The 12,707-nt window shown below is 54.5% G+C and overlaps 1 protein-coding gene across 4 annotated transcripts; it reads left to right on the top strand.

Moving 5' to 3' along the window:
- Window positions 1–46: 46 nt before the first annotated feature.
- On the top strand, window positions 47–11,179 carry TDRD10 (tudor domain containing 10). Of its 4 annotated transcripts, none has more exons than XM_038382444.2 (13): window positions 47–154; window positions 1,110–1,138; window positions 2,034–2,110; window positions 3,487–3,548; window positions 4,222–4,292; window positions 4,868–5,027; window positions 5,553–5,595; window positions 6,764–6,845; window positions 7,488–7,635; window positions 8,284–8,429; window positions 9,211–9,365; window positions 10,370–10,440; window positions 10,832–11,179. In XM_038382444.2, coding segments are annotated over exons 2-13 (1,077 nt in total). In that variant the 5' UTR covers window positions 47–154; window positions 1,110–1,136; the 3' UTR covers window positions 10,892–11,179. The 4 variants fall into 4 exon arrangements, with proteins under 4 accessions (XP_038238372.1, XP_038238366.1, XP_038238369.1 ...); XM_038382438.2 differs by having other exon boundaries at window positions 4,868–5,084; XM_038382441.2 differs by lacking the exon at window positions 47–154 and adding an exon at window positions 406–494 and having other exon boundaries at window positions 4,868–5,084.
- The last annotated feature ends 1,528 nt before the right edge of the window (window positions 11,180–12,707 follow it).

Genomic DNA, 12,707 nt, shown 5'->3' with positions numbered 1-12,707 from the left:
GGGGCCGGGCCTGCAGAGAGCTACTCCCCCGGCGGGGGGCGCAATCTGCCGCGCAGGGAGCAGGGCGATTTCCAGCGCCGTCGGGGCGCGCTCTGCCTCCGGGCCCGGGTTGTAAATCGCCGCCCCTGCGGGCGGTTGAACGCTCGGCACGCGGGTGAGAATTGCAAACTGCGCCGGAACGGCCACGGCTGCGAACTCCGCCTGTGAATGACCGTCGGCCCCGCGCAAGCCAGGGCGCAAAACCTTGGTGCCCCCGCGCAAACTCTGCAGCTTTGCAGGGGGAATCACTCTGCGGACGTGGCAGGCGGATAATGACCGTTCAAGCAGCGCTGCGCGCTCGGAATAATTGCAAGGACGATTGCAATGAGCAGCGCTGGCCATTAGCGTGATTATCCAGCCAGGAGCGGCCTTTCCCGCCGGGGCAGGGTTCGCACCCGGGTCGAGGGAGTGACTGCAAGCCGGCATTGCGCCCTCCGGCTCTGGGCCGGGCGCGGGTCCGTCCCCTCCACCCGCGGGGTCTGGAGCCGGCTCCGGGCTCAGCGGCGGCGGCTTTGCCCTGGCTGCTGCGCGTCGAGCCCGGGGCTGCAGGGCACCGATAGGACCGCAGGGGGTGGGTGCCCAAGGGGGTCCCGGTGCGTGGGACTCGGGGGGCTGGTTGCAGCTGGCGGTGCCGCGAGCTCGGAAGCGGCACGTCCGTCCCCCTCTTGGGTAGCGGCCAGGGACGGGGCTGAGCACGGGACCCCCCCAAACCTTCCCCATCAGGGCCCCTCGGGGAACTGCACCACCCCTTCCCCCATGTGGCTCTCTGGGGATAACTGGCCCCCTTATATAGTCCCCTTTGGGGGGGCCCCTGGGAGGGAAATTGCCCCCTTCCCCATGCAAGGTCTCTCCCATAGGCCTCTGGTGCCCCTCCCAGGTGGGGCCAGGTGGTGGGGGTGCCCAGCGGTGCACACCTGGTTGCAATGGGCACATCTCTGAGGGCACCTCCCTGGGTTCCCATCCGCACGCTGCCCCTGCGCCAGCCGGCCCCACCCTTGGGAGCAGCCTGGTCAGATGGGCCTCAGGGCCCCCCCCCAACGCTCACTGGGTCTCTCCTGGTCTCTTTGCAGGTTGCTGGGCCCTGTGACTCCTGAGTCATGTGAGTAGCTGGGGGAGATGAGCTCATGCTGGCGGTGAGCTGGAGGGCTCAGTGTCTGTCAGGCTGGGACTGGGGGGGCTCTCCTGGCTCCGGGCTGGAAAATGTCCATCCTAGCTCCTGGCCCCCTTCCCCAAGCATTGCAATGTGTCCCATGGGGTTCTGTGGTGCTGCCCCAGGCACCACTTGGTTTGGGGAGAGTCTTGGGCAACTGCCCGTCCCCCACCCTATTCCTGGCGCGGCCCTACCATTGCAAAGCTCCGGCCCCAGATCAGACCTGTATCAGGCCCCATGGCCAACTGGATCCCAGCTCTGCAGCAGCATCCCTGGATCCAGAGGCGGCTTCAGAAAATCTTTATCAGGAATTAAATCTGGCAGCATGGGGTTCCGCTGGCATAGGCACACCACAGCTCAGTTCACACCTTCCAGAGCTACTGTTTCAGGCTGCTGCAAACTCAGGAAACATCACAGCATTGGTTTCCTAAGAGGTCGGCTCTTGGAATTATTTTGGGGCGGTTTTAACGTCTGGTCTGTACTAGGCCAGACTCTATCACGGTGGTCCCTTCTGGGCTTGGGATCTGTGATCTAGGCCCTGGTCCTGTTTTGAGGTTATTTCGGTGGCATGAAGGCTTGAAACACACATGTGAGTGAGTGCAAGAGAGAGGCGCCCTGGCGCAAGGGGTGAATTGCGTGTGTGGCATATTGCAAGGCCCCAGGGCCCTGAGCGTGTGTCTGGCTTGATATATTTACCTTCCCAGAGGTGCTGCGCACCCACAGCTCCCTGTCATGTCACCCTCCTTCCACGTTGTGACTGTCGGTCGTGGGTGATGAGGTCTCGTTTTGCTGTAGTTAAAAGCTCACAAAACGCGCTTGTCCTCTGTTCCTTCCTGCCGTTCAGGGCAAGCAGCAGCGTTGTCTGGGGCCCTCCCAGGCCCCAGAAGACGAATGGGAAACCGGAGCAGCTCAAATACTCAGGTAAACCCTGGTTCCTTTTCCCCACCACTGGTGGGGTTGCTCATGTGGCTGTTTGTTTTGCATCCTCCACAAGAAAGCAAGAGAATCGTTAACTTTCTGTGGATCTAGGATTTAACGCTGTGTGTTGCACTGCTCCAAAAGAGCTTAATGCTGTAGTGCAATGTGTACGTCATCTTTATGGGGTCAGAGGTCAAACAGCCGTTCTGTGTGATTTAGAGCTGTGTCCTGTGACAGGACGGGTATCTCTTGTGCGTGTAACCTTCTTACAACTGCGCTTTTAATATTGCAAACGAGTCAGTCGTTAGAGTTGTAGGCACTTTTGTGGGGTACTCTCATGCTGTTAGCAATGACATACTGCTTTTTGTTTATCAACACCAATGGGATATAAAATAATCCATGTGTGGTAGTTCAAGCTAAATCCTTAATCTGGCAAATGGTTAAACCTGTACGTAGCCCCACAAAATGCAGACGTTAAACTGAATACACGTTAAGGACATGGGTAATTTTTGCAGGATCAAGACCTAAGTCTGTACCTGAATTTCCATTATAAACCCTTTTACAGGGGTTAAAGGAAACTGGCATCTCCTCCTGCAAACTAATATCCAAAACCTGGATTAGGAGGTTGGGAGTGATGGGGGAATCCATTTTTGGCTTTTAAGATAGAAGATGCATTTTATTGTAACTAAAATACAGCTTGTTGATCTCTTGAGGAGTAAAGTAACTAACGTCCCAGAGATTCTGTGTGTGTGTGTCTGTGTGTGTACAGAAATATTAATTTTAATGAGAATTTTCTAAAGATGTGTGGTGCACTGATATGCAAGAGAAACAATAACGTTCTTTTGGCATTGTTAGCATCTGTTGGCTAATGTCCATCATCAGAACTTAGCCCAAAATGTATTTACGTAACAGTAGGTATTACCGTTGAGGGGGAGCTATTTACCAAAATATATATTTGTCCCTTTCCCCTGAACAAGCGGGAGAGGAGGTTCCTTCAAACAACTCTCAGGTTTGTTATTAAGACCGTAAGAAAGTTCTGTTTGGTTGGGAGGTTTTTTTTTTATTTTTGTTTCTTTGTTCAAAAGTTGTAATCACAGTTTGTTAAAGTGGCCATTCCACGTGTGCACCTCCCAAACCAGGGCAGTGGCACAGGAGATCCTGTGTGTCCTGCTCAGGTCTCACACGCAGGCATGGTGCATGGGTGGCTGGGCCAAAATTTTAGTCAAATTTGCTGCAACTATTTAAAAAAAAACAAAACAAGTTGCTGTTTCCAGAAGAAAGTTTCAGCCTGCGATTTGCGGAGAGCCTTATCAGTGAGCTTGTCAAGACCCTGCTTTGCTGCAAGCACAAAAGGGAGTTTTTCTTGCTTGTTTTTCAAGGTGTCACCAAGAAAAAGGATTCGGAAGTTTATGTTGGAAATGTCCCACCTGATATGAAGGAGGTATCTTCACCGCTGTTTTGGAAGGGGCATTCTCTGCTTTAATGATATAAGCTAAGCAATTAACATTGACATCTCACCGAGTCGTATGTGCAGTCTGCTGTCTTTAACTCTCTTCGGAATATGGTTACTTGGGTTGATTTCCCTGCTCTGCCCCCAAATAATTTTCCAGGGGAACCGAAAGGCGGTTTGCAAGCATCTGCACTTGTCCCGGTGTGAGTAGAGACAAGGAGGTGGCGGGTTGGTGCTGGTAATGGGATTAGTGATGCTCTTGGGGGGACCTGCAGCAGGCACTCAGCAGTTTAATCTGAACCGGGCAAAGGAGCTTTCATCTGGCTGCCCCTGGTTGCTCTGCTCTCATTCCCTACTGCCTGTCCTTCGGAACCAGGGGCAGGTGTCTGCTCCGTTCGCGTGATCCTTTGCCCTGGAACTGCGCCAGCAGATCTCGTTCCAGGGCTGGCCAGCCTCTGGACCAGGTTTCGCTGCAGCCTTGCCAGCTACCTGGCAGCACGGACGATGGTTGGACTCACCCAAAATAAAATGTGCTCCTGTCCCTTTGGACAGGGGACGAAACCGCTGTCCCGAATCTTACAAATAAACCGACTGCTGCAGCCGCTGTCGGTGTCTCTGCTGTAACGAGGCCTCCCCCATGACCCTGGCTGCTTTCCTTTCCTAGGAGGACATACTGCTCCTGCTCAGGGACTTCCACCCGCAGCATATTAAAAGGTGTCAGGCGGGGTTGAGAAGGTAGGTTTGTTTTTCCTTTGCCCTTAGTGTAGTTCTCCCTGTTGTCCGGCTCAGCAAGCTCCCGTCCTTGCTCCAGGGGGCTTTGTTCTGTGATGTTAGAGGCTAGTTGCTGATGCCCCCCTTGGAGAGCAAATGGCTGATGGGGCAGGATCTGGTCCCTGGCCTTTCCTTAGCTTGCTCCGCAGACTGGGTGGTTGGGGTAGTTATCACGTTATTTCATTCTAGGGGGCATCTTCAGAAGAGCCCCCAGTTGGCGCCATAACTTCTCCCTTCTGTCCAGAAACAGCAAAACAACCTTCTGGGGTCACCCTGGAAGCTTCTCTCCACCTGCCCCCCATGTCCCCACCAAGCTAGTGTGATGGGAGGGTAAAGGCAGCCCAAGGAGTAGGTTCTCGGGAACGGTTCCTGGAGATAGCTTGTTTTGGGCTGCTCTTTGCCCTTTCGGCAGACTGGTTCGTTGCCATGAGTTCCCTGCAGGTCCGCCCAGTGGCACTTGTTCATTGCTGGGCCATTTCTAGCCTCTTGCTATTGGACACACAGTTGTGTAACGTGGCTTCTCCCCCTCTCCTCCCCAGCTATGCCTTTGTAGATCTCGGCTCCTCTGAGCAGGTGCAGGCCGCAATCCAGCGCTTCAGTGGGCACCTCGTGAACGGACGTCGCCTGTTTCTGAGCTGCACGGGTGCAGGCAACGGGAGGAAGGACCCGGCTGAGACCCAGAGCACCATGGAAATGCCAGTACGACTGCTGCTAGCTCTGAGCTGCGCCGCTCGCTGCAGGGGAGGCCCCCCGCCGGTGTGTTCAGCCAAGGCTCCAGTTCACACGGACCGAGCCCTTTGCTCGCTCTGTGACGGCGCCCGAGACACTCGCCCGTCCCTTCTCTCCACGTTACGTCAGTCAGGCATGGGGGTGGCTTCCCGGAGGGGGGGCGTGGGAGGCAGGACAGACTCGGATTCGGACCAGAAAGCCTGGGGGATGTTGCCAGCCCCGTCACGGTGTCAAGGGGGATGCAGTGTCCGAGACCTGCCTGGTGCAAGAGGAGAATAAAACCCTCCTTTGCAAAGTGCGCTGGGCTCTTTGGAGGAAAGCCCCAGTGTCAGTGCACTGTGTTCCCTGTCCCACAGAGCTGGCTGCAATACGACCATCCGCAGCCCTGCGCTGCCCGCTGTGGGGAGCAGGCAGGAGGCGGCACCAGCTCTGAGTGCTTCCAGGCTGTGGGGGCTCGTGTCTTGTAATGTGAGATCAGCTCTGTTTTCTTTGCAGGCTTTGGAAAGAGTCCCCAGGGGAGAGCTTGGTCTGAGCCATGGTAAGCTCTCGGGGCGGGGGTCCAGGCCTGCTGCCTCCGGGCACTGGTTCCATCAGCAGTTCCCCCCCCCCCATGGGGAAATGAAGCTTGGTGGCTGCCCCACGCCCCTTTGCTCCACAGGGAGCAGCCTGTGTTTGACAGGAATGAGCAGGGAGGGGCCTGTTCCACACCCTTCTGGATCCTCCTAGACCAGGCCCACAGACAGCAATTCCCGGCCCCAGGGCAGAACAGTCAATGCCCCCGCCCCCCGCATGCACGAGCTGCGCCCGCGCAGACACCTTACCTTCGGGCAGTGCTGTGTCTGCACTGGCTGGTGCCCAGTGAGCTGCTGGCTGCGCCTGTTCTTCCGGCATAGCCAGGGCATCCACGTGCCCGCCCGGTCGGGCTGCCAACTGTCTAAACGCGGAAACCCAAAGGCCCTTGCCATGCCTCTTCCCTGAGGCCCCGTCTCCTGCTCACTTCATCCCCCTCCGTCCATCGCTCGCTCTCCCCCACCCTCACTCACTCTCACCAGGCTGGGCCAGGAGGTGCAAGCTCTGGGAGGGAGTTTGGGTGCGGGGTGTGTGTGCGGGCTCTGGGAGGGAGTTTGGGTGCAGGGGTATGGGGGGGTGCAGGCTCTGGGAGGGAGTTTGGGTGCAGGGGGAGGGGGGGTGCGGGCTCTGGGAGGGAGTTTGGGTGCTTTTCATCTAACTTCCAAGTGTCGCCTGCCTGGTCTCAAAGGGGAGCATCCCCTGGGCTCCTGCTTTCCTGGCTCCTGACAGGCAAGAGCTCGCCTGCATTTTCCTTAGTCCCTGCTGTCAGCAGCTCACCCTGTGGAGGACAAAACACAGAACCGGCTCCAAATACCAGTACTGTCCTTCTTGAACAGGCGGCTGCAACGCTGGTGCTGTTCGGGCTCCTGGCACACGTGGGCCTGTTGGGGACGAAGGAATTTGGCTTAGCTAATTTGGGGTTAGGTTCTGGGGAATGACAAATGCCGCTGGGCATGTTTCAGTTGCTCCTGTTCAATCTCGCTGTAAGGTTTCCAAACCCGTTTTCCTACAGCCTTCCTCAGCCGTCGCGAGAGCTCTCAGGGCGGGAGGGGAAAGCGACTGAAATCCTGTCTGGCGGATTTTAATTAAAGGGCTCGTTTAAATCTCAAACTGTCCTGTTCTTCCTCTGCTCCTAGCAAAGGCAGAGAACAAAACCCTGCAGCCGGCGCCTCCCGATGCAGTGAGGCAGATCTGTTATGCGGTTCCCATGGAAATGAGGTAAGCACCAGTGCCAAGGACTCCAGTGCCCACTCTGGCATCACCGGCTTGGGGATAACTAAGCTGTGACGTTTAATGCTCCCACTTGGCTCTGGCAGTCCTCCCCTGCTAGTTCAGTCCTGGCTGCTTGGCCGAGGCGGCCATGTTCCAGACGGCTTGTAACCTTGTTAGAGGATTTCAGTTCTCTGATCTCCACTAGGACAAACCGGGGCACCAGTCTGCTCACCTCATCCCCAGAATAACTCAAACGTCTTTTGGAGACACGATAACTCCGCCGACCTGGGTACCTAGCCCCTGATCCCCACCCCACAACCTGTGCCTGGCCTCTCATTGGCTCCTCTCCTCTCCCTGCCAGACTGTCTTCTTGTAACTCTTAGAACGAATTCATTCCAGCTGGCAACGGTGCACCTGCTGCTCTTTGCTTTGCACATATCGAATGTGCAGGGCAGGTGACGAGAGGCCGAATTGCTGCTTGAGGACGCCTGTAAATGAGCCTTGGAGGGAAGGAACAGCCATGGATGAGAAGCTCTTTCAGTTGGCTAGATTGCACCCCTTCTCTTTCCCACCTTGCTAAGGGCTGTACCACAGGAGACGCCTTCCCTTTGCTGACTGTCCTCTTAAGCTAGTTTGTTTCCTCTCCAGAGGGTCCTTCTTGGCACTCATGCTAAAAGACTGCTTTAAGGATTTAAACTGGTTAGTGGCGATTGCAAAGCTGCACGGCAAGGCAGGGCTGCTGGTGACGGACGCTCTGCCACAGACCCCGTACTTTTGGGCCATACACCTCACAGAGGTAGGCACGGGGGAAGCTGGGCTGTGAGTCCTTTCACAGGAGCCTCCTGTGAGACGATCGCCTTGGTCTTGGTGTGCATGTACCGGACTGTAACGCGTATTTCTGGGCTAGCACATCCTGGGGTGAGAAGCGTGCTGGTATCTAAGAGCAGACTGTGTAAGGTTTATGTAAGCCCGAGAGGAAAAGGCCAAACGTGCAAAGGGAACCGCAGGGAGTTCTGATTTCTGGGACGGGATGATTGATACCCATTCTGAGCACGGTTTCATGCTGGGATCTCTGTGCTTTGAATTTACAAGGCTCAAATCTAACGAGGAAAAGGCACAATGGGATCAAGTTCCAAGACCTCCCACTCCCCCTCCCGCCCCCGCCCCTGCCCTGTTTTGTTTCTACTCTGGGGTCTTCGCTCCCGAGCCTGGGTTGTGCTGAAATCCCGCTGAGGCCCCGGGGCGCTAAGCATGATTTGCTGAATTGCAGAGGGAGTCAGAGTCCAGCTGGGTGCACGGGTGGAGGGGAGGGGAGAGCAAGGCTGTGACCCTCGGCTGGCACGACTGTACAAGTGAGTGGTGGTGGGGGCTGTGCAGTAGCTCTGGGAGCCTGGCGCGAAGGGCGGGATTGAGTGGGTGCTCTAGTCTGCTCTTTCCTCGGCAGGAAAGTCACTCGAACATGCACAAGCTGTTCAGCCGGCTGCTGGAAGAGGAGTCCAAGCAGCCCTGCCTGGCGAAGCAGGCGGTGCAGCGAGGGACCCGCTGCATGGCAGAGTGCATTCTGGGGGATGACGGCGCAGCGTGGAACAGGTTTCGGAAACAAGCTGCACGCTCAGAATGGACTGGCTGGGCACGAGGCAGCGCTGGGACCAAAGGGGTGGGAGGAGTGGGGCGATGGGCATTTGCTGATATCTGTTCCTCTCCCACTGTGCACTTAGGGCGTGTGGCACCTTTCCTGGTCTGCAGGTTTCTTAGCGCGCCTTTACCTCATGCAGGAGCCTCTGTCCCCGCTACCGAGCCGCAGCCGCTCTGTGCCAGCACTGCCTAGCTGCTGCTGAGACTGGGGAACAAAGCGTGAATTCCCCTGGCAGAGGGGCAGTCGAACTCAGCTAGTGCAATTATCCAACCTGGAGTTTGTCCGGGTGTTGGGGTGAACCCCCAGCCGCCTTCAAACAAAGCACACGTTGCTCTAGCCAAGCTTGGCGGTTCACCAGCCGCACGGTGTCACCTCGCAGTATGCTGGTGAAACGTGCCCCCTGCTGAGTGCCCAGAACCAGCTCTTGTCTCACCTGGCTTCTTCCCTGAAGGGGTCTCATGCAGGTATTGACATGGCCTGCCCTGGCTTCACTTTCCCGGTCGGAGTTACTGAGATGGCAGTAGATAATATTGCAGCCAAAACTCCCATATTGCTGATATTTTAAGCTGCATTGTTTAAGAAAAACAAACAAAAATCCCCTAACCCCTGAGGCAGTCAGCTGGCTTCTCTCTCTCTCTCTCTCCCTTCCCCCCCCCCCCCCTTACAGGACAAATATTAAATCCCGGGTCCTGTAGCTTCTTTCTGGGCTCACAGGCTCTTGTCTGACCCTCACAGGTGCTGGGTCTTGGAGAAAGTGGAAGATCTTGCAGTGGTTCTCTTTGTTGACTTTGGCCGTTCAGCCACTGTCCCTCTGAACTCACTGCGGAAGCTGGATGAAGACGATATCTGGGCCATAAAACCGCTGGCCCAGCCCTTCATCTTCCAGAAAGGTATTAGCGTAAGGCCCCGATGTTGCAAAGGGATCCGATCGCCTGGAACCCTTCTGCTGTGTGGAGTCCCACCGATGCTCTGACTGGATCGCTTTGTCCTTTGCAGCCTCCCATGGCGACCGCCCTGGGCTGTAACGGATTTTAAACTTCAGTTTGGTAGAAACAACCTTTCGGTTGCATGGTGCCACTTGCTGGCCAGGTGGGTGTGTTGCATTTGACCAGCAGCAAGGTTAACCTCTTCTCTCCATTACACAGTAAAAAATAGCATTTTCAATATGAAAACCCCCAGTTCCCAGCGTGGAGGTGCAAAGGGCTGGAAGAATGCTCCGCAGCTGTAAAAGCACTGTGGCTTTTTCTGCTTTGAATACTTACAGCCCCAGTGGCAAAACAGTCACCCGCTCTTCCAGGAACATTGTAGATCTTATCTTACCCTGACGGTCTTTGATGCCTATTTCTCCTTTCTTACTCCTACGGCCGGGTTGTTGCCTAGTGACAATGTGTCACAAACTCCTAATTTACCATAAAATGTTTGCTGCTCCTAGCGTGGGTTGGGTGTAACAGGAAGGAAGCCCACCTTGTACCGGCTTTCCTGGGCGGCCAGAATTCTCATTTCCCACTGGTTACAAATCTAGTTGCTGGTTTGCATCCCTCGCCCTGCCATCACTAGTTAATGCCTCTGATTAAAATACCACCTTGCTAATGGGATCTGCCACAGCATGCTTGGAAACAGAAGAGCTGGTTTCTATTTGCCTGTCTTTGTATCCTCACAATGTCCCTGGAGTGGGTACCATGCCCCTGTTTTACGGGTGGAGAATGAAGTCACATGGAGCCAGGCCTTAACCCTGGGGCTCCCACCTCCCAGGCCAGCAGCCTATACACAGGAGCATCCTGCCAGGTCCCTGTAAACTTTGGAATCACTCAGCTGTTTAAAGTGCTGAGTGACTGTCCTGCGTTCCTCTGTCTGGGGCAGGGCAGAACCCCACTGAACCCTCCTTGACTTTTAGAGATCGTCTCTGCAAGACCCATCGTCCGGCAAATCCTGCGAGGGAAGGTGGTTGGCCCATCTCGCCTGGAGGTAATATGTAACCCTGAGCACTTGGGGTGTGTGAAAGGCTTGTGTTGAGGGGATGTTGTCCTCCCCAAAATGCACATGACCACTGGTCACGTCTGTCATCACAAACCCTGGGGTCCTATTTCATTGGGTGTGAATGTGTCTAACCATTGGACCAACATACATACCTGAGCCAGCTTTCTGGTGTATGTTCAGCGACAAGTTCTCCTGGGGTTCCTTCCCACACCTGTGATATCTTTACCCATGCGCCACAAGCCTCCCTGGAACGGGAGTGAGTGGCAGTGGGTCACAGGCTTAGCGGGAGGGAAAGGGAGGCTTATGGCAGCTTTGTAGAGGAGGGATTTGGAAATGGTGGGAGAGACCTGCTAACGCTGCCCCACTTGCTTTGTACCAGCCTCACATCCTGACCTTCACCTTCTGCGCAGAGGAGGCTGGGGACCAGAGGAAGCTCTGAGCTGAAGTCACCTGCGGGGCTGCACCTGCCTCTAGCTGCCCAAAGGAGGAGCGGGGTAGAGAACTGCTGGACCTTAGAAAAGTCATCTTCAACCCGAACCAGCCTTATTAACTGGCTCCACTGTTGGGGTGGGGGGGTCTAATTTCTCCAGGTTTAGTGATGTCCCCACTTAGCTTCAAGGGGAAGTTATCTAGTTTTGATTTTTCTGTAGACTTGTAAGGGAGCTGGTAACTGTCCGTCTGGTGCTTGACTATTAAATGGACCCTGGAAAGGCCTGTCAAGTCCTGGTCTTGCTGCCTCAGCTAGGTGTGGGTCTGTCCAGAGTGCCTGTCTGCTGAACAAATCACCTCTTTAGACCAGTACAGGTCCTGGTGGCTTTAAGGGCCAGAGGGAGGGTTGTTCCCTCAGTGCTAGTAGGACAAGACCTTGCAACCCTTTCTTCAGCAGGACGAGAGCCTTCAGCCACTGCTTTGTGTCAGGGCTTGTAAGGGGGAGCCAGCTCTGCCCCTTGTCAGAACAGCAGGGGCTTGAGTCACGCTGTGCTCGCAAGCTCATTTGGGTAAAGTATCTTACAAGTGTAGATACAAATTCCCAATTTCTGTTACTCTGATAAACCATAGACAGGGTCCAAATACTCAGTTCTTAAGATTGACTAAACTGTCAAGGCTTAAGAGCAGAGGTTGGTTTGTTTTTGAAGGCAGGAAGAAACTAATTGAATCAGGGCTATGGATAACTCAGGTCTGCCCTAGTGCCTGGGTTTGGGGCTAGGTTGCTAAGTGGCTTAGAGCAAAGTTGGTCTGGTCCTCTGGGTGAAAGAACAAAGCTAGCTTGAGAAGCTTATTTAAAGTAAAATAGCCTCAGGTTCCCACCTGATCCACAGTTTTAGATTAGAAGCTGTCAAACTTAATTTCACAAGTGAAAGTCAGGGGGTAGGGCTGGCTGTTGTGAAACCACTGAGTCTCCCACAGTAACCTCTAGGATGGTGAACCTGGCTTATAGAATCCTTTTTCTGAAAGGCAAAACAAAGCTGTAAAACCCCTGCATGAGTCAGGCAGCTTTGAAGCTGGAGAGAACATTTTAGTGAGGTGCTCTAACTTACAACACAATAACTAGCTATCTACTGTGTGAGTTTAAAGCTCTAATCACAAGAGAAATCTTATTTTAGTTAGGGCTTGAGGGAAACTCTCTAGCATTAAGTGGCTTGGCAGCGTTATTCAGTGTTTGGTTACATCAGAACAGGAGTTCAGCTCCCACCATGAACCTGTCCTGGGGTCTTACTCTGCTGAAGGATCGCAGTGACATAGGGGTATTTTACCATTGCTCAAAGGGTGGAGGGCATTTGTGAAGCATGTTTCAGTCTTAGGGGAACTCTTAAAATTGGCAAGGAAAACAGCCTGGACCCTCCCAAATGACACTCTGCTTCCTTTATTCTGTGAACAGAACTGGCCTACAAGCAGGCTGTGAAACCGTCCATGTAATTCTAGAGCACTGATGCAGTTGACAGTGAAAAGCAGAAGGGCTGCTGGTTAAGATAATGGGCATCTTCTGAGTGCCTTTGAGTTCTGGTAGCTTCTATTAGAGTAAGTTCATACTGACAGGCCCGGACATTACAGCAGAAGGGGGAGAGCAGCTATAAAGTTGCAGATACTGACCATCTAAATGCCAAGTTTAAGGGGTGGAAGATAGGAACAGGAAGTACTGTCCAACACACACACACCCTCCCCTGGTGCCTGAACTCCAGGAGAGCAGTAGGGGGCAGTTTACCCCATTAGAGACCTCTAGGCAATCAGCAGCAGCTGCTTCAGGAAGGAACCAA

The sequence above is a fragment of the Dermochelys coriacea genome, chromosome 24, assembly GCF_009764565.3.
Source record: "Dermochelys coriacea isolate rDerCor1 chromosome 24, rDerCor1.pri.v4, whole genome shotgun sequence".
NCBI classification, from domain to species: Eukaryota; Metazoa; Chordata; order Testudines; family Dermochelyidae; genus Dermochelys; species Dermochelys coriacea.
The sequence above is the reverse complement of the archived record's forward strand: the minus strand, read 5'-3'. Positions and strand labels throughout refer to the sequence as shown.